Source organism: Manis pentadactyla, chromosome X, assembly GCF_030020395.1.
Source record: "Manis pentadactyla isolate mManPen7 chromosome X, mManPen7.hap1, whole genome shotgun sequence".
Lineage (NCBI taxonomy): Eukaryota > Metazoa > Chordata > Mammalia > Pholidota > Manidae > Manis > Manis pentadactyla.
In genome coordinates, this window is record NC_080038.1 from 47,192,186 (window position 1) to 47,216,558 (window position 24,373).

The 24,373-nt window shown below is 49.2% G+C and overlaps 1 protein-coding gene across 6 annotated transcripts in view; it reads right to left on the reverse strand.

Moving 5' to 3' along the window:
• Positions 1 to 5,190: 5,190 nt before the first annotated feature.
• Positions 5,191 to 24,373, reverse strand: part of IQSEC2 (IQ motif and Sec7 domain ArfGEF 2) — an 85,508-nt gene continuing 66,325 nt past the window's right edge. For 5 of the 6 annotated variants that reach the window (XM_036919061.2, XM_036919060.2, XM_036919064.2 and 2 more), the window contains 11 exons: positions 22,282 to 23,177; positions 20,725 to 20,886; positions 20,128 to 20,250; positions 18,980 to 19,146; positions 16,672 to 16,811; positions 15,752 to 15,877; positions 13,811 to 13,910; positions 10,430 to 10,591; positions 8,606 to 8,779; positions 8,066 to 8,115; positions 5,191 to 7,487 (listed from right to left, as the gene is read on the reverse strand). In XM_036919061.2, coding sequence (XP_036774956.2) covers positions 6,519 to 7,487; positions 8,066 to 8,115; positions 8,606 to 8,779; positions 10,430 to 10,591; positions 13,811 to 13,910; positions 15,752 to 15,877; positions 16,672 to 16,811; positions 18,980 to 19,146; positions 20,128 to 20,250; positions 20,725 to 20,886; positions 22,282 to 23,177 — 3,069 coding nt within the window. In that variant the 3' untranslated portion in view covers positions 5,191 to 6,518. The remainder of the gene's footprint in view (positions 7,488 to 8,065; positions 8,116 to 8,605; positions 8,780 to 10,429; positions 10,592 to 13,810; positions 13,911 to 15,751; positions 15,878 to 16,671; positions 16,812 to 18,979; positions 19,147 to 20,127; positions 20,251 to 20,724; positions 20,887 to 22,281; positions 23,178 to 24,373) is intronic. The other variant, XM_036919065.2, reaches the window with a different exon arrangement.

Below are 24,373 nucleotides of genomic sequence, written 5' to 3' on the forward strand. Positions count from 1 at the left end.
TTTCTAGGTCTCACAGAAACCTCAGCCCCTCTCTACTAGAAACACAGGTGAATGACCCAGTTGAACAACATCTGAACTAGAAACAGAAAGCTAGGTAAGGTGATGTTAGTAACAGTAAAATTATTAGCCTCTCACATGTGTAAGCATCCAACATGCCACATAGCTTTTTCATACCAGTTATTTCCCTTAATCTTTGCAACAGTCTTGGGAAAAATGCAAGTGAATTTGCCCATTCTGTAGATGAGGAACCAAGTTCCAGGAAGATTAAACAACTTGCCCAGTGTTACACAGGAAGATGCTGACCCCTGGTCAAATGCTCTTCCTGTCATTTGCTCTCACCAGGAATAGAACTGGGCAGGAGAAGGGTGAGAAGAATGAAGAAGGTGGGAGAATACACTAACTCCTAGGCTGAAGGAAGTTTAGTCTTTCCATCTGGAGGCAGCTCAGTGAAGGGCAAAGAGCATGAATCAGAAGTTAGGAGACCAGGCTTCCCATAGCCTTCTCTGAGGTCCTTGGCCCAGATGCCACCCCCACCATCCTGGAAGGGCAAATGGAAATTGCAGAGTCTTTGAAGCTAGTTAGGTCCAATTCATTCATTCACAAATACTTATTAAATTCCTACTATGTACCAGACACTCTTCTGGGCTGTAGGAATATAATGGTGACCAAGGCAGACATGGTACCTACTTTCCTGAAACTGGCATTCACCCAGAGATCTGCCAAGTCCCTCACCTCCCTGAGCCTCAATTTTCTCCTTATTCAGTGACACTATATAATCCCTTCCTCACAGAGTAATTACGTAGATTAGAGATAATGATGATTGCCATTCATCAATGGCCAAGGGCTATAAAATAGGTATTGTTATCTCTATTTTATAGATGAGGAGACTGAAGCTCAGATAAGTATAAATTTACCCAAGTCACCTGACTAGTAAGTGGCAGAGGCAGAATTCAAACCCCGGTCTGTCTGTCGTACAATTCTGCCTGTAAAAGTCTCAAATGGTGCTCCTTTGCACTCCACCCCAGTAATGTGCTCATGAAATGGGCTCCTTTCCCAACCCCTGGGTCTTGTTGGGGACCAGCCTGAGTTTGGGTACTGCAAGGTTAAGAATTGGGAAGAATCAAGGAGCTCACCCTGGACTTGGGGCTGGGTTGGCCTCATCCACCTACCTGGGAAAGAGGATCTGGCATGGAGCTGGTGCACAGCAGTAATTAGAAGGCTCAGCTGGGCTCTTAACCACCCTCACCCCACCTGTTTTCTGGATGAATTGGTTGAAAGTGACTTTGTACCTCACATTTTTGATTTGTAAAATTGGGTCCCAGTTCTGAAGCAGATATGAGCTGTGAGTTCTAACTCCTAAATAGCTCTGAAATTCATCCCTTCCTCCCTATGCCATTTTCTGATCTACTCCCCATGAGAGCCAGTTACTCTCTCTCTAGCCAGGATTATTAAAACAGTGTCCTCAAGGTATCAAGGTACCTATGTGAACTCATGGTTTTATATATATGTATGTGCATGTGTGTGTGTATATTATACAGCTAAATACAAAGAGAAAGAAATATAGATGCATATTATGTGCTTAATATATATACATAACAATAAAGTGACATATTCGAAATGATAATTCCAAATGAATTACGATAGTAGTGGATTTTAACTGATCGAGTAAAATAAAAAGCCATGACTCCACTGATATAAATTTTTTAAATGAGGGAAAAGGGAAAACTCTACCTTAAAGGAATGATGTAGTTAGAAAATTATCAGTAGATGCTCAAACTTTTCTCAAATAAAAAAGCAAACTCTTAAAACATAGCTATGACACTTAGTGCTCAAATCTTCATTCCTAAATGCTATTCTCTACTAAAAAGAACCAAGGCTCCTTGGCAAAAGTGGCTGATTCCAGGACTAGGGCAAGATGGGCCTGGAGCATCTCGTGGTGCCAGAAAACAGGGAAATGCTCAAATAAAGATGGAGACCTGCCAAAAGGACACAGGAGCCAGCTTGCAGGGCCTCCTGCTGGCCAAATCTGGAGCATTTTGAACATCAAAATAATGATATTAATGGCTTACAACCCACTGAATAAAATGGACAACCATGAGTCCATGAGGATATGAATAAATAAATGTAGGAGACAGGAAAGCTCTCTCTCATAGTGGAAAGCCAGCTAATTCATGTCAAAAGAAAGATGGCATTTGAAAACCATTTGGCAACCTAGAGAATCACCAGTGAATGTTAAAACTGGTGGGTAAAAGTTTGAGGAGTAACAAGATACATAATTTCAATGCATCTCTCCACAAGATACTCGTTAATTACAAAGGGGAAAATAGTAACTTTATAGTGGAGATACTAGTAGCCCAATGTGTCACCTGGTCTTACTTTACCTCCTAATGAGGCTCGGTGAGAAAACCTGTAGGCAACAGAGGAATGAGGATTCATGGACTGCTCTCCTGTTTCAGAGTATGCCATGCCCACCACCTGGGCTGCCCTCTTCCATTCTTTGCTAACTACTCCACTAACATACCACAAACTCACATATCTCTAAGGCCTTTACATATGCTGCTTCCTCTGACAAATGCCCTTTTTTCCCAGGGTAATTCCTTTTCACCCTTCAAGACTCAGCTAAAGTGCCGTTCCAGAAACCCTTCTCTGATCTCCCCACCCCACCCCAAGTTAAGTTTTCCTCCTCTTTGCCAACCCCTTACATGCTGTGCTTCCTTCTGGGCTTGTACTTATTATTATATTGTATTGACATTATCCCCACCAGGCTGTCCATTCCTGAAAGTCCTGTCCTGCACTGTCCCACATATGGCTACTTACATTTAAATTTAAAAAATTGGTTCTGTAGTCACATTAGCCACACTTCAAATGCTCAATAGCCACATGCGGCTAGGGGTTACCATATTGGACAGTGCAGGTATAGGACATTTCCATCAGCACAGAAAGACCTATTGAACAGCACTGGTCTAGATAAAGATTTCTGTGAGATTCTAGGACTTTTGTCTTTGTTATGTGTTGTACCTTCCTACCCACATCCGCAAAGAGATTGGCAGTAGAACCTTTGATATGAGAACAGCCAATGGGCATGTCTTCGGGGGTCCTCAAAGAAATGGGAGGTGAGGAGCTGAACTACTTCTCCACAGTCTAGATGGTGAGCCTCCAGGGAGAGGGGAATGGTGGGGCAGGGACAGTGCAGCACTGGAACTGCAATGAGGTGGGGAGGAGAACGTAGGAAAGAGCTGAAGGAAGCATGAGGAGGTCCCAGAGGGTCCCAAAAGCTTGGCACACAGGTTGCATCAATCAATAAATTAACCAATGCAGATAACTGCTTAGAAAGAACTATTCATTTATTCAAGTCAACAAGATTTTAGTGTCATCTGTGCTGTGCCAATGCTCTGGACAGACATGATTCAGGCCTGTGTCACTTGTGAGCCACTTATGACCTGGCAGGGAAGATAACAATGTGAGGGATCTCAGAGAATGTGATCAAGGGCACATTTCAGGAGGGATTGGTTCTTTAAGCTCATCTCTCAAGAGTGAGAAAACTTTCATCAGGGATGTTGGGGGGAACACATCTGACAGGAGGAAGGCACAGGTAAAATACTGAGTTCTGAAATTACACACAGGCCTTTTCAGGGAACAGTGAGGGGATGGCCAAAGTGTAGGCAAGGAAGGAGAGTTAGGACTACAGACATCAGCTGGGGCCATGTGGTGGAGGACCACCAACATAAAGACAAGGAGTTCAAGTTTGTTTCTGTAGTTGGCCATGAACAGCTTACTGTGCATCTGGCAGGAAGTAGGCATTTCATATGCATCCATTAACAATTTCCCTGCAAGATTATTATTCCTATTTTAAAGGTAAAAAAAAAAGCCCGGGGTCTGAGGGGCTAGGTGACTTGCCGAAGGCAACAGTCAGGTCTGTGGCTGAGCCAGGACTTGAGTGCTAAAAGCTGAGCTTTGGGAAGATGAAGCCAGCATCAAGCTGTAGGTGGGAGAACAGGGAGTGACTAAAAGGAATCCAGCTTGATCCACCAGGGAAGACACCAAAAAATATTGGTTGGACTTGATTCTGAAACCTCTGGGTCTAAGCTCTTCAAACACTCAGGTCTGATCCTCAAGGAGGCATCAAATGCTTAGATGGCCCCAACTTCTGCTTTTGCATAAATGTGCATGTGAGGAAGAAAACAAAGGCATTGGTCCAAGCTGCTAAAGAGTAGGGCCATCCAAACCATTCCTTTTTAGAGGTCATTCCAGACTCTAAAAGGCACAAAAATATTTATTGACTGCTGCTTTTCTTGGGGACCCTGCTGACCCTAAGCAAGGGCCAGTGCTCTGCCCCATTCCTCCTATGCCTGCCAAGACCCAGGACATAATCCGTGGTGCTGAAAACATGCCCATTTCATGGGGAGGCAGTCTGGGAGACTGGAAAGGAGCCTGGTCTAGAAATCAGGAGCCCACATCCTGACTTGCTGTGTGACCTTGGAAAAGACCCTTCCCTTCTCTGGGCCTGGCCCCTCCCCTGTAAACTCAAGGGAGTCCAGCTATTTGTTATCTAACATCCTAAGTATACACAGAGTTCTTATAATGGATCTAGCCCTTGGCTTCTTGGCCCAGGTCATCCACTCCCCTACCCTTGAGGAAGAAATGTGGCCAGCTGTGGCGGGGTGGTGGTGGTGGTGGGTGCTGGCAGGGCTCCAGGGCAAAGCCAGGCCAGCCACAGGAAGGGTGAGACTAGATGGCACAAGAGTAGGAGAAAGTATTTAACCTGTGAAAGGAAGAGAAGACAACTAACTTGCTGAGTACCTACTGCATCCTGTCTGCTTGACATTTGTTATCTCATGTCATCATCACAACTCCATGTGGCAACAGCTTATCAGCGCAAGTTTTAAAGTGAGGAAACTGAGACTCAAAGAGGGTGCCTTTCCTAAGTGCACATACCTAGGGAGGGAAAACCTCTAGGATTTGAACTGGATCAACTCCAAGGCCCACACCCTTGCCACTCTGTCATGCAGTCCATTAATGAGATGCGATAGGAAAACCTCCCTCAACCCCACCTCCCACCCAACCAAAGCATCTTGCCCACTAAGTTGCCTGAGCTGCTACTATTAGTGCCTCAACTCTCTGGGCTAAGGCCTCTCTCTCCAAAGGCTCCATTGTGGGGGAGGGGGCATAAGCAGGAGGCAGAGGCGGGAGGTGAGCACAAGGTCTTTTATGAGGCATCAAATATACATTCTTATGTACAAGGAGGAAAAAGACAATGCCTGAACCCCAACTCCTCTCCATTCGGACCCTCCCGCTGCCAACCTTCCCCACACCCCAAGCCCCAGGGTCCCCGGCCCTTCAAACAGCCAGAGTCTGTCTGTACTGCAGCCCATGGTGGAGAGGGGAGACGGAGGCAGGAGCTGAGAAAGGAGCTGGATGTACAGGGCAAGAAGAGGAGCTGGGGTTTGTAAAAAATATATTTATAATAAATAAACAGGGCTGTAAAGGGGCTGGAGAGGCAGCTGAGATTCTGACGGACGGAAGGACTCAGGCATCCTGGCTCCCAGCCCCCACTCTGATGGCTTCGATCTCTGCCTCAGGAAGGACCTCTTGGGCTCATGAGGAGCCTCTCTCCCCAGGGCTGATGCTGGGTGCCCTGCCCCAGTGAGGTGTTTGTGGGTGAGATCTGTAAAGTGCATTGTCTTCAGTTGTAGGGGCGATAAGTCTGAGGGAATGGGGGGCATGCAATATGGGTGAGGGAGGGCAGCGCCCTTCTCATCCCAGACCTGAGCCCCACCCCCACCCCATGCCACCTAAACCTGTCTGGACTTTGATCAGGATAAGAATATTGCTGGGAGAGGCAAGGTTCTGAAGCTGAAGAGGTCTGGGTTGGGGCTTACTGGAGAGAAGGCAGAGACTGGCTCTGGAGTCAAAGCACTGCCCCATCTGGGGACCAGCATAAGTGGGGGCCCACCCACTAAGTGCACTGACAGCTCCTTCCTCTGGCAGGCAGAGAGAGGTGTGTGGCCAGGCCCTGAGGTCAGAGAGAGGGCCGAGCCAGCTGAGGTTTGGCTACAACTCTACAGAGCTCCCTTCTAGCCCCATGAGGCCAGAGGTACCCTGGGGAAGCCTTCCCCCTCACTGCTCCTGATACCTGCCCTTCCCTAATAGCCAGAGTAGAGAGGGAGCTCACATTGCCCAGAGGTCTAATGCCACCCAGCAAGACCTTTGGGGGAAAGGGGTTGAGGAGGAAGAGAGGAAAAGGAGGAAAAGGAGCTCCCAAAGGTCCTCACCACTCACCAGAGTTTGAGGGCACTGTGTCCAGGCTTCAAGTGGAGAGGATCTTCGAATTTGGATGGAAACCCCATGGCAACTCTTGGGGATTAGACTAGGGGTTCTGAGGCAGGGAGGAAGTGGGGAGGAGGACATATCTACGTGTATATATATTTTGGAAAAACTGAGGAAGCAGAGAGGGTGCAAGGCCCCCCTCCTGTAGATTCCCCAGACCTCCCTGGACCCCAGCTCATTCTCTCTATTCATCAGACCACGGTGCTGATCCGGCTTGGCTTGGCCTTGGGGTTTGCAGTGGGCGGGTTGGCCGTGCCAGGGGGCCCAGAGGCGTGTAGTGGGCCATGGGGAGAGGTGGGCGGCAGGGGCGAATGAGGAGTATGGGGTGAGGGAGGGGGCAGGGGTGGGTAGGAGGGGTGAGGTGGGATGGGTGAGTGTGGTGACAATGGTGACTGGGGGTGGTGGGGGTGGGAATAGGAGCCCCCTGGTGGCCGGGATCCTGGGCCTCCAGTGGCCCCTGCTGCTGGCATCATCTGTGGGTGGTGGCTAAAGATGAAGTGCTTGGGGCCCTGTTTGTGGGCTGGAGGGTGCTGGGGGGCAGGACTGTACAGGGGCAAAGGGGATGTGGGCTGGTGCAGTGGGTGGCGGCCATGTGGAGCAAACTGAGGGTGTCCTCCAGCCCCCCGTCTGGGGGCCCTGCCTGGCCGGCCCAAGGTATAGTGCTGGGGTCCTGGGACTGGGCCATGGGCATGGAAGTGGCGATGTGGCCCCACAGGTGGGGCTGAGGCGGGAGGTGGTGGAATGGAGCCCAGCTGGGGCAGGGGTGGGGGTTGCTGAGGTGGTGGGGGGAGAGGGGGCTGCTGTGGTGGGAGGTAGGGTGGTGGGGCAGGGCCTGGTCCTTGGCAATACTGGGCATGCAGGGCCTGGAGCTTGGACTGCCCATCAGGCAGCCCTCCCAGGCCCCCGTGGCTGTGACTGTGGTGGTGGTGGTGGTGGTGGTGGTGGTGGGTGGAAGAAGCAGATGAAGAGGAGGCAGAGGCCTGGCCTGTTGGCAGTGGTGGCATCTGGAAGGGCCCCTTGCCCCGCTTGCTTCCAAATAGGGAGCCCAGGAAGGATGAGGAGTTGGAGACGGGCCTCTGGCTCTTGTACTCCTCTGGCGGCAGGGGTGGGGGTGGAGGTGGCATCCTCTGGTGAGGGCGTGGACTGCTAATAACAGACCCCTGGAAGGGGGGAGGAGGGGGAGTCAGGCCAGTCTAGATGTCCTAAACTCCCAACCCTAAACTCCACCCGGTCCCTGAGGCCTGGAGCTGGGGAGACAGGAGCCCCCATGGCATAATGACCTCCAAGTAACAGTCCTATACTTGAACATGGAGCACCCTGGCTTGCAGAGCTCTGCTGTCACATCCACTAACTCATCTGAGCCTCTGCTGGGAGAGGAACAATTAGGACCTCCTCCTCATCCCCATTTTGCAGGCAGGGAGAATGTTAGGCCCAGAGAGACAGAGAGACTTGGAGGTGAGTGCTTCTCACGGCCCAACTCCAAGGGCATCACTACTCAGTGTTGGTCATGGGGTGGAGAGGGGGCTTGGGAGAGTGGAAGACAGACTGAGAGACAGGCAGAGTGAGGACAGACAGAGTTGAGGACAGATGGAGAGAGTGGTTGGCTGGGAGAGGCAGCTGCCCGGTTCCCAGCAGGGAAGAGGGGGAAGCAACAGGTCCCCTCGTCCTCTGGGGCTCCACAGCGGGCAGAGGGGCAGGGCTCATGCAGAGGACGAGTGGGGTAGGAGCTGGCACTTACTTCGATGGTGCTGTCCAGCGATCCCACGCTGTTACGCCGCCCCCGCTTCCCTGCGCCCACAAGCAAGGAGCCCAGCGTCAGAGCAGCAACCCCCCCTTCCCACCCTGCTGGGCTCCAGAGCTGGGGACCAGGCCTGGGCCCCTCCCGGGGACAGACACCCCTATTCCCTTTCCCCCATTGAAGAGGGGGAGGTGGAGAGGAGTACAGGTGGAGGAGGAGGAGCAAGAAGAGGAAAAGATGGAGAAGGAGGAGAGAAGAGGTGGTGTTGGAGAGATAGAAGAGGAAAGAGAGGAGAGGTGGAGCAGCAAGAGAGAGGGGCTACGACTGAGGCCCCACGTCACACTCCCTGGCCCAAACCCTGGGCTCCACCTGTTCTGACCGGGCTCCCCAGGACCCCTGTGGCATGGCGCCCAGGGCTCTGGATAAAGGCAGGGTGTGTGTGTGTGTGGTGGGTGCGGGCAAGGCTGGCAGTCAGTGAGAGGCAGAAAGGACACCCGGTCCCACGTCTCCCCAGCCAGGGCAGGGGCCCGGTAGACTTGCCTGCGTCAGAGAGGTCTCGCAGGGAACTGCTGAGTGCACCCCTTTTGAGCCCATCGCCTGCCCCATATGTGTCCTCCAGGCTGCTGCGGGCCAGTGTGCCATTCACTGAGTCCTTGGCCCCTCCGGGCTGGGAGGTGTTAGGCCGCATCATACCTTTCTGCTTCTCCAGCTCCGCTGGGTGACAGGGTGGGAGATGGGGAGTGAAGGTCAGGAACAGGTGTGAGAGGACACCTGACTGACCCCAGCCATGGGCCTTCACTCTCCTCGCCCCTCCATCCCCAGGCATCCTGCTTTGCTCCCAGAATACCCAGCACATTCCCCCGGATCTCAGCTGCATCTCCAAGGCCCCTGCAGCACCAGCCCTGTCTGGTGCCATCTCCACTGACTTGGTCTGCCCTTGGAACCTCTCAGTGCCTGCTTCTCCTGTTCCTCTCTCCCTCCTCTCACCCTTTTTGCTTCTCCCTGCCCAAGCCCACTCTCAGATTGGTCTCCCAAACCACCCCTGCCCTTCAAAACAGAGCTTCACAGTGGCTGGTTTTTACAGGGGCAGGAAGGCCCTTCTAGCCTATGGCAGCAGTGGGCAATCATTCCAGGGTCCACTCAGTTTTCAGATACCTTGCCCCAGAGCAGAGGGCTGCTTCTGGAAGGACAGGAGCAGGAACCCGACAGGAAGCAAATCCTCTGTTACGTGCCAGCAGTACACTCAGCATTTGATCTCACTCAACCCTCCCCATAGTTTGGAGGTAAGTATTGCCATCCACATTTTTCAGAGGAAGAAACCAAGAATCCAAGAAGCCACAGAGTTCGTCGAGCATCATAGTGTTGGAAGTGGAGCCAACATTGTGGAAGCAGGTCTACCTGAGTCCACAGCCTGTGCTCTCAAGCCTCTTTTAACACCGCCATCTCCCTGTGGAGGTCATGGATACTCTTATCTTTGCCCTCCCTTCATCTTAGTATGCTCACCCCTGTCTGTGAATGTCCCCACGGTGTCAAGGATCTGGTCAACTAAAATGTGTGACCCTGCCTTGCTGAGGAGCAAAGTAGACCCTGGAACTGTGACGGCTGCATCAAGGAGCTGTCCATCACCTCTCTCTCTCTGTCTGTCTCTCAGCCTGCCTCTTTCTCCTTAACACCATGTTTCTTAAACTGTGACTGCTTAGCCTGGAGAAGAGAAAACTTGGAGGGCATTGGAAGGAATGAGATGTAATCATTATTTTCCATTATATAGGATCAGAATGACTTGGTGTGGCCCCTGGAGGCCAGGAGGATTAGTGACCAGGACTCAGCTCAGGAACTAGAATGTGGGGAGTGGAGGGGAGAGGCTGGGAAGGGGAATAATGTTTGTTGGACGAACAGCATGATCAAAACTAGTGTCCTTCTAACATGTAGGACACCTTGTCTACTTTTACTTCATTGAATGTCCACAACTCTATGAAGGAGATTTTATTATCTCAATGTCATGTATGAAGAAATTGGGGCCTGGAGAGTTGGGAAACTTGTCTTAGTTTACCCAGATAATAAGTTCCATGCTTAGGATCTGAAACTTGAGTCTTTCTGCTAATACCCTGACTCTTCTCTCTTCTGCCTCTTGATAGAAGGAAGAACTGGCTCATAATTAGGGCTTGGATAATAATCCAGGGTTGAGGGGTAATGAGTTTCTTAGTATTGAAGGTATTCAAGCAGAGGCTGAAGGGTTCCTGGGATGAGGGTGGGAAGGTTGGACAAACTAACCCTCAACTCTGAGATTCTCAGAGGACAGGATTCTTGGTGTCTGCAGGGCACCACACCAGGAGAGGGGGAAGGAAATGTGGTTGGGCTACTCACACTCCACGCGGTATTTCTCCATCTCCTGCACCTCGGCGATGGACTCCCGCAAGTCAGATGTGAAGCGCAGCCGGTCCTGGAGGCTGGGGGCATTGAAGATGATGAGGACTTTGCGCTCTCCGCCAGGTACTGCAGACAGCAACTTGATCCCAAACTGGTAATCTGTGGGGAAAGGGGAGGTCTGTCAGGACTCAAACAAGGTGACCCATCTGTGAAATGCTTTTCCTAATGTCCAACTCTGACCCAGCCTCTTCCCTGCCTGGGCATCTTCAGCAGCTCCCCTTTCCCCCCAAGGCCCCTAAACTCCTGGTGGCCCTGTTGCTCCCTATACTCCAGCATGTAAAGGTGAACTGAACTCTGGCTGCTCTCTATTTCTTCACTGATCTTTATTATGTCCACCCCTTCTGCTGAATTTGGGCCTCATTTGTTCTTCTTTTTCCAGTTTCAATAATTGTGACTTTAGACTATTCATTTGGGAATGTTTTTCCTTCTTTAGTAGGCCTGGATTGCTATATACTTTCCTCTTAGAACTGCCTTTGCTGCGTCCCACAGAAGTTGGGGCTTTATGCTGTCATTGTCATTTATCTCCATATATTGCTTGATCTCTGTTTTAATTTGGTCATTGATCCATTGATTATTTAGAAGCATGTTGTTAAGCCTCCATGTGTTTGTGAGCCTTTTTGTTTTCTTGGTACAATTTATTTCTAGTTTTATGCCTTTGTGGTCTGAGAAGTTGGTTGGTAGAATTTCAGTCTTTTTGAATTTACTGAGGCTCTTTTTGTGGCCTAGTATGTGGTCTATTCTGGAGAATGTTCCATGTGCACTTGAGAAGAATGTGTATCCTGTTGCTTTTGGGTGTAGAGTTCTGTAGATGTCTATTAGGTTCATCTGTTCTAGTGTGTTGTTCAGTGCCTCTGTGTCCTTACTTATTTTCTGTCTGGTGGATCTGTCCTTTGGAGTGAGTGGTGTGTTGAAGTCTCCTAAAATGAATGCATTGCATTCTATTTCCTCCTTTAATTCTGTTAGTATTTGTTTCATATATGTTGGTGCTCCTGTATTGGGTGCATATATATTTATAATGGTTATATCCTCTTGTTGAGCTGACCCCTTTATCATTATGTAATGTCCTTCTTTATCTCTTGTTACTTTCTTTGTTTTGAAGTCTATTTTGTCTAATACCAGTACTGCTACACCTGCTTTTTTCTCCCTATTGTTTGCATGAAATATCTTTTTCCATCCCTTGATTTTTAGTCTGTGTATGTCTTTGGGTTTGAGGTGAGTCTCTTGTAAGCAGCATATAGATGGGTCTTGCATTTTTATCCATTCTGTTACTCCGTGTCTTTTGATTGGTGCATTCAGTCCGTTTACATCTAGGGTGATTATTGAAAGATATGTACTTATTGCCATTGCAGGCTTTAGATTTTTGGTTACCAAAGGTTCAAGGTTAGCTTCTTTATTATCTGTCTAACTTAACTTGCTTATTAAGCTATTATAAGCACAATCTGATGATTCTTAATTTTTCTCCCTTATTCCTCCTCCTCCATTCTTTATATGTTAGGTGTTTTATTCTGTATTCTTTTGTGTTTCCTTTGACTGCTTTTGTGAGTAGTTGATTTTATTTTTTGCCTTTAATTAGTATTTGATTGGTCTGCTTTCTTTACTGTGATTTTATTTTCTCTGGTGACATCTATTTAGCCTTAGGAGTGCTTCCATCTAGAGCAGTCCCTCTAAAATACCCTGTAGAGGTGGTTTGTGGGAGGCAAATTCCCTCAACTTTTGCTTGTCTGGGAATTGTTTAATCCCTCCTTCATGTTTAAATGATAATCATGCTGGATACAGTATTCTTGGTTCAAGGCCCTTCTGTTTCATTGCATTAAATAAATCATGCCATTCTCTTCTGGCCTGTAAGGTTTCTGTTGAGAAGTCTGATGATAGCCTAATAGGTTTTCCTTTGTAGGTGACCTTTTTTTCTCTCTGGCTGCCTTTAATACTCTGTCTTTGTCTTTGATCTTTGCCATTTTAATTATTATATGTCTTGGTATTGTCCTCCTTGGGTCCCTTGTTTTGGGAGTTCTGTGGGCCTCCATGGTCTGAGACACTATTTCCTCCCCCAGTTTGGGGAAGTTTTCAGCAATTATTTCTTCAGAGACACTTTCTATCCCTTTTTCTCTTCTTCTTCTGATACCCCTATAATGTGAATATTGTTCCGTTTGGATTGGTCACACAGTTCTCTTAATATTCTTTCATTCCTGGAGATCTTTTTATCTCTCTCTGCCTCGGCTTCTCTGTGTTCCTGTTTACTGATTTCTATTCCATTAACGACCTCTTGCACCTCATCCAGTCTGCTCTTAAGTCCTTCCAGAGATTGTTTTATTTCTGTATTCTCCCTCCCAACTTTATCCTTTAACTCTTGCATATTTCTCTGCAGATCCATCAGCATGTTTGTGACCTTTATTTTGAATTCTTTTTCGGGGAGATTGGTTAAGTCTGTCTCCCCAGGCCCTCTCTTGGGGGTTGTCTGGGTAATTCTGGACTGGACCAAATTCTTCTGCCTTTTCATGGTGATAGAGGTAGCTCTCGGCAGGTAGCACATGTGTCAGCTGGGAGAAGAAAATCCTTTCCTGCTTGCTGGATGCCTTGCCCTTCTCCGCTGCCTGTGTCGGTTACCCGCACTCCTAGAGCAGCCTCCAGGTTAATCCCCTAAACTGCTGTGGGCAGGGTCGCCGTCAGGTTAGCCCAGAGCCCTGCGGGGAGTGGCAGGCATGCAGGTGTGCTCTCCTGTGAGAGCGGTGCCCCCACTGGGCAGCTGCATGCTGGCAGTGGCCTTGGGTCTGGCCTGGGCATCTGTGTGCCAGGAGGAGATTCTGGGCTGCTGCTGTGGGCGGGGTTGCTCCCGGGCCGCTCCGCTGCCGCTGTCGCTGCTGCGGGCTTGGGCGGACCACTCCCGGACCCCTCTGGTGCCGCTGCCAAAGGCGCGTGCGGGCCACTCCTGGGCCACTCGGCCGCTGCCACCGTGGGCTCACGTGGCTGCTCTCTAGAACCCCTTCCTTAACACCTCTGCCTCTACTCATAATGCTGCCCAGGAGGCCACCCAACAAAGTTCCTGTGGCTCAGTCCTTCAAAGCACAGCACAATCATCATCTCTTTGGCCCACCAGAAAACATACACACTGTGGTTCCCTGTGAGACCATGGGCTCCCCAGGGCACAGGCCCACATCATACTGCATGCTGGTGTGCTCTGTATCCCAGGACCAAGTGGGTGCCTTGGAGACCTTAGGCAGTTGCAAAGGAATCCCACAAATAGAGGTTGGTGTGGATGAAGGATGAGTATGGGAGCCATGGCATAGGCTCCTGGGACTCTGGGATCCACAAACGACTCACATGAATTCTGGAAGAGCTGCATGTGCATTTCTACGAGGGGAAAGGACTGACGGAAGCTGTATGTCACCAAGATCTTCTTCTTCTGGAAAATTTTGGTGACCTTTGGCAGGGGTGAGAAAAAGACAAGAGGCAGGGTTTGGGGTGCGGAATCCCCAGATGGTACCTATTTCTCACAGCCACCCTCTATTCCCACCACCACTCGCATCTACACAACAACACACACACACACACAAGTTGGGGAGAATGGGAGAGGGGAGAAAATGCAAGTCCCTGGTATACTGACAATGCACAAGGGGCATTTACGATTTTTACTGGAAGAAACTGAATGTTGCTCTCTGCAGGAAGCCTGTTCTAACACCTCACACGGATCACCATCCCAACCCCCACCTTTCCTGACCTTCCAGAGTGCCGGCTCAGTGCTTTTCCCCCATCAAGCTTTGGGAGAGCATTCTGAGTGTGTGATCGCCCCCTGCTGGACCAGGAGTGCCCAGAGGAGCCTGCTTGTCCTGTATCTTCTCACCCCCACGGGACAGCACACAGTAGCAATCTCTGATGAACCAATGTTTAGAGTTAACAAGTCTTCCTCTCAACAACCCAAGGTCTTTATCAAGTACTTGGGCACTCTGGATTCAACTGAAATAGGTTGTGAATACCTCAGATGGTCTGCAAGTGGTTAAAAGTAAATTATTTGATTTCATAATGGTTACAGTATACAGTTATGCAAAGCATTTTTTTAGTCTTTCAGACTGTGAGCTCCCCGAGACCAAAGACTGAGTCTCACTCATCTCTGTGCACCCAGTCCATAACATGGGGACACACACAGGTGTCAGTGCATGACAGATACTGAAACACTCACTCAGCACCTGTGTGGGCCGGGCAATCCTCTGGGTTAGGCTATTCCAAATCTGACCTCTTAATTCATCCTCATGACAACCCTTAGAGATAGGAGTTAGCGCTACTTCCCAGAGGAGGAAATTAAAGCTCAGAGAGAGCACTGCAGGGGCTCCAGCTCAAGCAGCAATTCTCAGCTGGGTGTGGCTTTGCCCCCGAAGGGAAATTTAGCAATGTCTTGGAGACATTTTTGTTTGAAGGGGTAGCACTGGCATCTAGTAGGATAGAGCCCAGAGATGCCACTAAACACCATGCAATGCAGAGGACAGCCCCCACAACAAAGCGTTACATGGCCCCAAGTGTCAATCAATAGTCCTGAGTTTGCAAGACCCTGCTCTAAAGGAAAGAAGATCAAGAGGGGACAAGTCACTGCCCTCAATCCCTAAGAAGCTGCCTCAGAGCAGAGGGAGAATATGTTTTTCTCTGTTATCCCAAGGGTCATGGCATGAAGATTGGTAGAGGAAACCCACTGGAAGATTTTAGCAGTCAGAGCTGTCTGACCAGGAAACTGGCTGCCTTGGAGGAAGGCAGCCTTCTGTCTCTGCAGTCATGCAAGCAGAAGGCCATGCACGAATCCAGTTCTTCCCCTGAGTAAGACGTTGGAAAGGAGACTCTGAAATTCCCTTTCCACCTGCAGAGTCCTAGGAGTCTCAGCTCTAAAACATGCACATCTACACTGGTGATGAGCAGTTTTAAGAATCACTTCAAATGTCCTAGCCACCCAAAGGTTTCAGACTGACCCCATGGACAGAGGTTCACATTCCTCCAGCTAACCCTCTGGGCTACTGAGGTAGATGGGAATATGTTCTACCACTTCCCAGATTGTAAGTCTGTTATCTGCCCTGGCCCTTACATTTTTCTGCTCCCATGTGGCAGTCACTACCTCCAGATCCAGGAGGTAAAGGAGGGGCAGAGTTGGCCCATGTCTTGTCCAAGATGGCACAGATCATGTGGCAGAACACCTCACCCACCAATGGTAACATGGTTCACACCAGACCCAGGGGCCAAGTTCACCATCTCCCATCCATCCCTACTCCCACGTGCTCATACCACAAGGAGATCATTGAAAAGGAAGACCTCCCGCTGATGCAACCCTAGCCTCTGGGGGCGGTTTGGATCTGGCACTTCATAGAGCTGGCAGCAGCAAACCAGCCGACGGTGAGGAAGAGACAGGACCTAGATAGGCATGAAGAAATGAGTGTCAACAAGGCCAGCACGCCAGCCTTAGGCCTCTAGCATCTTAACATTCTACCACAAGAGGAAGTTTACGTCTGATACATATCACTGTCACTCTGACACAAGGAGTCTAAGCAACTAAGGTCTAGGCTTGCCTTGTCCCTATAGCTCTCTCTGTCTGGAAGGCCTTTCTCACCTAGCTCCATAAGGCGACATTCCACCCCTCCTCCAAATCTTACTTTCAGGGTTCCCTCTTCCAAGAAACCACTCTGATTTCCCCAGACTGAAAATGATCTCTCCCTTCTTGTATGAAGAAGTATTAACTTCATAACTTATTAACTATAAGACAGAAGTATTGTGTCTTTGTCTGACACTGGTTCTGTGAGTGCCTCCAAGGACAGAGACAATGTATGATTCACATCTATATCCCTGGTGCCCAGTAATATGCTGGACTAAGAGGGAAATCATCTGTAAATGTTTGTTGGGCAAAACACTAGAGTATGTTCTTTGCTTTGGATATCAGCTATTAGCTTGGCTCCTCACTTGGGATGGATGGGTAAAACAAGAGGTGGGAAGGACACTAATATGTATGCAGCACCCACTACGTGCCTGGCAGTGTGCTAGATGCATTTCCGATAGAGTGGTACACTCAGTTTGCACCACGACCCTGAGGAATCACCCACTTCATTTGGCAGGCAAGGAGAGCCTGAGCTTAGAGAGCAGCACTGACGTCTCACTCCATGGCAAAGGCAGACCCAAACCCTGTCCCCTCTGCAGCCTCCGAAGGCACTTACCGGTTTTTTGCCTACAATCATGCGCTCCACAGCCTGCACCTGGGACACATGGTCATCATTGGTCCGCAGTTCACGTCCCTGGATGCGCTGGTAGATGCCCACCAGGAGGTCTCGGGGGATGTCTTCGCCATTGTCAACCCCTGAGTGAGGGGAATAACACAGAGATATATTGCATAAATGTTGGGGGTGGGTGGCTGTGGTTCTCCATGACACTCACACCCGGGCATGGGCCATCACAATGGCCAGGACCAGAGGGAGTGAGCACCCTCAGTCCCTTGGGCAGGATCAAGCCAGAAAAGTGTCCTTCAGCAAGACAGTCAGTTGCTTTCTTCTCCAGGGTGGGAATTTTGTTTAAATAACTTAGAGCACAGTGTGATTAACACAACCAGATACTCATTTTTTGCCATTCTAAAGAGCAAAAGTAATGTTAAATGATGATATCCAGTGTTAGAGTGCAGGGAGGTGGGCACTTACATTGACATAATTATTTTGGAAGGTAATCTGACAAGAGCCTAAGTATTCAGTGATTCTTCTTCTAGAAATATGTCCTAAGGAATTACTCGGAAATATGTGCAAAGATACATGTACAAGTACTACTTATGGAAAAAATTTGAAACAACGTAAGTTCTAACAGGAGAGGAATAGTTAAGTAACGCTGAGCATATCCATTAATAAAATAATTTATGGCTATTAAAAACTTGACATTTACAAAAAGCATGAGAAAGTTCTGTACCAAGTTAAATGAAAAAGAAGGTATAATGAATTGTATGTACAGCATGATCTTAACTATATAAAAAGTTATATACGCATAGGAAAAACAAATAGACTACACCAAAATATCAATCATGGTTGCCTCTAGGGGATAGATTTTTGGATTAAAAATTTTCTTTATTTCCAAAATTTGTTTGCTTATTTATTTAATAACTGGAGGGGAAAAGATATACATATATACATACAGAGAGAGAGAATGGGTGAAATGAATGAATGAACAAATGAATGGCTAATGGCAGGATTCTGGGGATAGCTCCAGATGGCCTCTGATCTAACTCCCTCCTAAGTCTACCATCCTGATGGTCTGCTGAGTGAAACCCACTCAGTCTTCCCTCTAAACCTTCTGCTAGAGAAAATGTTTTCTTCTTTGGAAATGGTGTGCCATCCCCTTGGACAGGTGCTAAAGGAACATCCTTCATCATACTGCCTTTTTACCTCAGGTGCCAGAGAGCTTAAGCCCATTAAGTGTGCAAACCCTGATGGTCAGAAAATTTGTGTTGTCTGTTTGTTTTTCCTTAATTCTATCTCCCTTTTTCATTTCTGTTTAAATAACCCTAACATCTTTGCCATTTTTAGTAGGCTGCTCTTCAGTGAGAGGCAGGGCTTGACACCAATATCATAAACCAAGAGAAAAGGTCAAGGTAACAACTGTCACATGGAATTCAAGTCCTTCCTTTGTACATTGGTTCCAACTGACCTTCCCAATTGGGTTGTGCACCCCATCTTGATTGTTCTCCAAACAACTTTACTTTTTCCTCTCTTTGTCATTCTTACTGTTAGGTAAGCCGCCTCTATTGCCATTCTGTCACATTATTCATGCTTTCAAGCCCCTCCCCACAAACCAGCACCCAAAATGAAAATACTACCTCCTCCAGGGAGCATGGTGGTGGGGGGCTTTCCCTCCTCTGAGCTCTGATTGCACTTTCGGACTCTCTGACATGGGGGTTCACCCTTCCTGTCTCATGCTGGGTATCTGGTACTACAAACAGGGAGTTTCTTGGGGCAGGGACTATGGCAGATACCCCTCCAACTGTCCTTAGCACCCATCATAAGGGCCTGGCACACATGAGGCACTCATTGTTGACTGGCTGGCTGGCTGGATGGTTGGTCGAGTGAATCAATGGATGTATGAATGGAAGAAAGGCTATCTAAATAATTAAATGAGTCTTTATGGGCATAAGTAAAGACGAGATGGAAAGAGGCAGTGATGAGTGAAGGGACACTGGAATGACTGAGTGAATTAATGTAGGCTGTGTAAGAGTCTGGGTTTTTATCACTCACGTTCACTGTTAAACCCCAGGACCTGTTCAGTCAACATTGAGTGCAAGAATGAGAGAATGGACAAACGACTGCTTGAGTAAATAAATAAGCACATGTCCTGGGAACATCCAGGCTTGGCAGAAAATGAAAGCATCACACGTTAATTTCCCAGGAGCAGATGTACCCTCCCGCCTTCCTCCCCACCACACCCCCATCCTGCCCACTTTCCCTTCCCAGGTGAAGGACAGGAAAAGCTGACAGGAAGTTCTGGTGTCACCTCTCAGGTTCTTGATGAAGTCATCTAGTTTCATCTTGCGTTCAGCCTTGACACTGGGACTGTACATGTCAGTGTTGAGGAGGATGATGGCAAAAGCAAGGATGAAGATGGTGTCTGGGTTCCGGAATTGGCGCACAAGGGCTGGGTTACACACACAGTACCGCTGGCTGTAGGGCAGGAGGGATCAAGGCCAGGGTCAGGCACCAGTAATCTCTACCCACCCACCATCTTCCCAGGCTGGCACCACCAACCCTCTCCAAGAAATATTCCCAAGCCCTCTGGGTCTGTCCTCTTTCTTCAGAGTTTCCCCAAGACAAGCCTACATTTCACAACCTGTACCTTTTATGGAACTTTGTCATGGGATTTATATACATTGTCTCATGTAATCCTATCACAATCCTACAAGGTAGCTATGAGTAGCCACATTTTACAGATGAACTGACTGAGGATCAAAGTGGTGGGGTAACTTGCCCAAGGTAATAGAGTTGGTACATAGTGATGCCAAGATGAAAACCCAGATCTTTCTGACTGCAAAGCAAATCCTTCTGTTATGAGAAACAAGTTCTCAGCAATTCTTCTGTTTCTTCTCCAAACACCCTAAAGGAGTGGATGGAACCAGGATTTATACCCAGGTCTGCCTGATACCCAAAGCATTCATAGTAGAGGATAAGAAATAAGGGTATGTATGGGTCAGGGAGTCAGACATACTTGAGTTCAAACCCTGGTTCAACTGCTTATTCACTGTATGACTCTAGGCAAGTTACTTAACTGCTCTCACTTCTAATTTCTCATTTGTGGAATGGGAATCATAACAAAAGCACCTACCTTATAGGGTCGTTGTGAGTATTCAGTGAAATAATCATGGAAAGTGCCCAGCTCAGCACCTGATACTCAGTAAGTACTCTTAATGAGCATTAGTTGTTGTTGCTGATGTTGTCATCCCTTATTGGATGCCCATGTCCCAAATGCTGAGCTAGATACTTTAGGTGTATTACCTCTGATCCTCACAACTGCCTTGCAAGATAGAATTTACAGTTTCCATTTTCTGATGAGGAAAGTATAAGACCCAGAGAGGTGACCTGTAGACACATACTACACTGCCCCCCAAAGTAGGGGAGGGCAGCTTCAGGAGTGGAAAGCAGGCACACCTGAAGGCTTCAATGAGTCGCTCCACTTTCTGGGCCTCACCCTGAACCCGGATATGGGATTGGAACTTCCGGAGTGCATCATCCAAATCCATAGAGGAAAAGTCCATCTCATCTACGACACAGCTGAGGAGCAAAGAAGGGGGTGTGGCACTCTCAGTTCCTCTGCAGAAAACCTCTGACCCACCCTGACCTGCTCAAATGGACAAACGCCCCCAGTGACAGACTTCAAAATCTGGACCTGAGGCCCAAACAAGTACTTGTGAGGCTGGAACATCTGAAATTGAATCCATCCCACAAAATCAAGGCCAGACACATGGCTGGTAAGGGTCCTTTCTGTTGACCCACTCATTTCAGAGGTGGGAAACTGAGGCCCAAAGCAGGCCACAGGAAAAGGATGTTTTGCCCAGGGCCACTCAGAAGACTTTAGGAATAGGGCCAAGAGAGATCAGACGTCTTTGGGGCAGAGGGGTATGGAAGCAGAAAGGTCTATTCATCCTGTTTTGTGGAGTTTATCTGAGCAAAAAGGACAGGCTGCCCCCTTCCTCCCTCCTTTTCCAGGAACCCCTGGCTTGCTCTGTCCTATTCTGGGGTCCTTACTCCAACACATCTCTGTTGAACTGCTTCTGCCGGTTCCCTAGGAATTCCCCTATCATCTGCCGGCTCAGGCCTTTCCGCTCCAGGATGAAGTGAGCCACTCCCACTGGTGTGTCTGACAGGAAGCCCCGCTCAATCAGATACTGGATACCCTTCTCTGGCTTCCTGCAGAAAGAGGGGAGGTAGATGAGATGACCATCCTCCTGGAACTCTGTCCTCTGTCCCGATGCTTGAACAAATTTGGGGCCCAGTCATGGCCTCAGAGAACCAAAGAAGTCAAGTATATAATTTGATCCAATCCCTTCATAGTACAGATGAGAAAACTGAGGCCCAAGGACAGGTAGCCACTTTGCCACTTCATAGAGTTTCAGAACTCCAAGGTATCCTCAACCCAAGTTTCTCCTTCACTGGGGCCACACTATAAGTGAAAGAAAATTAACATCTATGAGAGCCTGCTTTATGTGAGGTGCTTTGATACTCCCAGTGGGCACTGAGGAGTCCTGGGAGTCTTAAGCTTCAGGCTAAGCTCTTCTCTCTGATTTACAAACCCTCAGAGTAGGAAAGAAGTGAAGAGTTTACTTTGTCTGCAGCCCACATCCCACCCAGACAGGTATCACCCAGCCTCTGTGAGTGTTGCCATGGACAAGGTGCTCCCCACTTCCCACTAGGCCAAATTGGGTCTGAGCCATACCATTCACAGGACCCCAGAGCTTTCAGACCCCACGACACTGGGATTTGGAAGAGATGTTGGTGCCACAGGAGTCTCTGATCCATCACTTAGCAGCTGTATGGCTCAGGATAATTGCCTGTACTTCCCCAAGCCTCAGTTCCTTTTCTATAAAATAGGGACACCACTTCTCACCTTGCTGAGCTATTGTGAGAATTAAATATAGGTGGCAATGTCTAATAGGCTATAAAAAGATAAGGCATTTGTTCACTAATTATTTTCTAATCAAGTGTCACCCTCCCACTCCACTCCTAAGCACCAGGCACAAGACCAAACACCTAGAAAAGGCTCAGTCATGATCACTGACTAGTTCAGCATTCCACTCCACCCTACCCACCAAGGCCTCAGATATACACATCCTGCTAGTCGACAAATGGAAATACTGCAGCCCCAAGAAGGAACCCACCTTGTCCAGGGTTACATGGGGAATCTGGCCAAAATCAGACTAGGGCTCTAATGTTCCCATTTCTCAGAGCAAGGCTCTTTATACACCATATAGTCTTCCCAATGAAAAGGGGAGGTAGGGACCCAAGATTCAGAATCCATCCTATAGACAGTGAACTGGGGCCTAGAGAGGGGAGCATCTCACCCACAATCACACAGCTAGTCAGAAGCAGTGCCAGGACCAGAACTGCCTCTGACAGGTATTGGGGGGTAGGGGGCTTTCTACTCTACCACCCTGTTCCCAATCCTCTTCCCTAAATGGCTGGGAAGAAATATCATCCACAACATGATGGCGAAAGCTGGATCACTGCTAGGAATTCAGTTCCAGGAGTCAGAGTGTCCATGCCAGGGTAGGAAGGGGAGAGGAGGTGGGAACAGAGAGCACATACTTATTGAAGAGGTTGAGGCCAATTCTGTAGTGCCGCCTCTGCACCACGTCGTTGTTGAAGGCAGGCGAGTCCCAGCTGTGCCTCGTCTCCCGCTGGTAGGTCTGCTTGCACAGGCCAGTGGCCGGGGGCTCCCTCAGGCTATCCCGCGAAGAAGAGCCTGAGCTGCAGTTGATGGTCTCATTGGAATTGCTGGAGCTCTCAAGGCTCTCATTCTCTCCACCATCAGAGTTTTCGCCTGCTGCCTCACACTTCCCTAACCTCCGACCCCCAGCCACACTACTGGGCCCAGTGCCACTGTTGGGGGCTGGTGGAAGGGGCCCTGGCGGGGCTGGGGCTGGGCCCTCTGGGGCTGGGTAGTGGCGGTGTGGGATCGGGGCCCTGCCTGGTGGTCCCTTGTGCTTCAGGGTCCCGTGGGGACTGCAGCCATCAGCCTCATACACCAGCTGGCGGTGGACAGAGCCGCGATCTGAGCGGTCACTCAGGTCGACAGAGCTGTCACTAGGAGGCTCAATGGTAAGCAGGGGCAGATGGGCAGCCCGCAGCCGGAAATCCCGGCACTCCAAGCACCCAGGACCCCTGCGAGCGCCTTCTTCATGGGCACCATCTTCCCGGGTCCCTGGTGGCACTGGTGGAGGAACTGGCGGGAGAGGGGCCGGTGCCCAGAACTCGGGCCGGCCCTGGGGAGGGGGCTCTGTGCTGGGCAGCCGCTCAGGCGATGGTGGGGGCACTGGGTCATCCAAGTAGAGGGGAAGGTCACTGAAGGAGGTGGCTGAGCTGTCCTCTTGCTGTTCCTTTGACTCTCTCTTCTCCAGTTGGGCTGACCCTGGCTCCTCAGACATGGGCCCTGATGGGTGGCAGTTTAGGGCCTCATCAATGGATTCGGCCAGAGACTTTACCTGTGTGGGGGGAAAGAAGAGGAGGGAAATGGAGAGAAAGGAAGGAATAATGAAGGAAAGGATGGTGGGGTGGTGGAAGGGTGGGAATGAGGGAGGGAGGAAAGGATAAAGGGTGAATCTTCCTGGTGGGTTGGCAAGGAAGAGGGGTTCCCCTCTTCCACCATCACAGGTTCTCTGTAATATGTAAAATAACTCCTGGGGAGCCATTGTGAGCTCACAGGGGCTGGGACTAATGCCCACAAATTTCCTTCTCAGGTATCCCAAACCTCTTCCATGTCCATACAGACCCAAGCCAAATGCCATCCCCTCCCTGATTCAATCCATGTTCCTGCCTCTGCCATCCCCCAAGACAAACCCAAATCCCAGCTTCCTCTGGGCTCCCAGAGCCCTCCATCTGGTTCTATCTTAGGAAATCCATTATATTTAGCCTTGAGAAACTGGACTATGGCTGGTAACTCTGCCTCCCTATGGTACCCAGCCACCACACTGGCCCATAATGATCCCTACCTCCTGTATTCACATCCTCATGTACCACACTGTCCCAGGGTTGGCCTGTGGGACTGACAGCACATGGCTGAAGTGATGGGATGTCACTTCTGAAATGACATTTATGAAAGGCTGCAGCTCCTGTCTTGAGTGCTCTCACTCATTTGTGCTCTCTCTCTCTCACAACCCTCACTTTAAGGGAAGCCACACCATGAGCAGTCTTACAGACAGGCCCATGTGGTGAGGACCTGACTCTTCCTGCCAACAGCCAAGTGAGTGATCTTGGCGGCAGACCATTCAGCCCCAGTGAAGTCTTCAGAGACTACAGTCCCACTCTCCAGCTTTACTGCAGCCTCGTGAAAGCGCCCGAGCCAGAACCAGCACCCAAGCCACTCCCAGATTCCTGGCCTTCAGAAAGTGTATAAGATAACAAACATTTATTACTTAATCTCAGCCTTGAAGTTCAGTTTTTCTTATTTTTTATTTTTTTTTATTTTGGTATCATTAATCTACAAATACATGAAGAACATTATGTTTACTAGGCTCCCCCCTTCACCAAGCCCCCCCCCACATACCCCTTCACAGTCACTCTCCATCTGCGTAGTAAGATGCTGTAAAATCACTACTTGTCTTCTCTGTGTTGCACAGCCCTCCCCGTACTCCCCACGCACTATACATGCTAATCGTAATGCCCTCTTTCTTTATCCCCA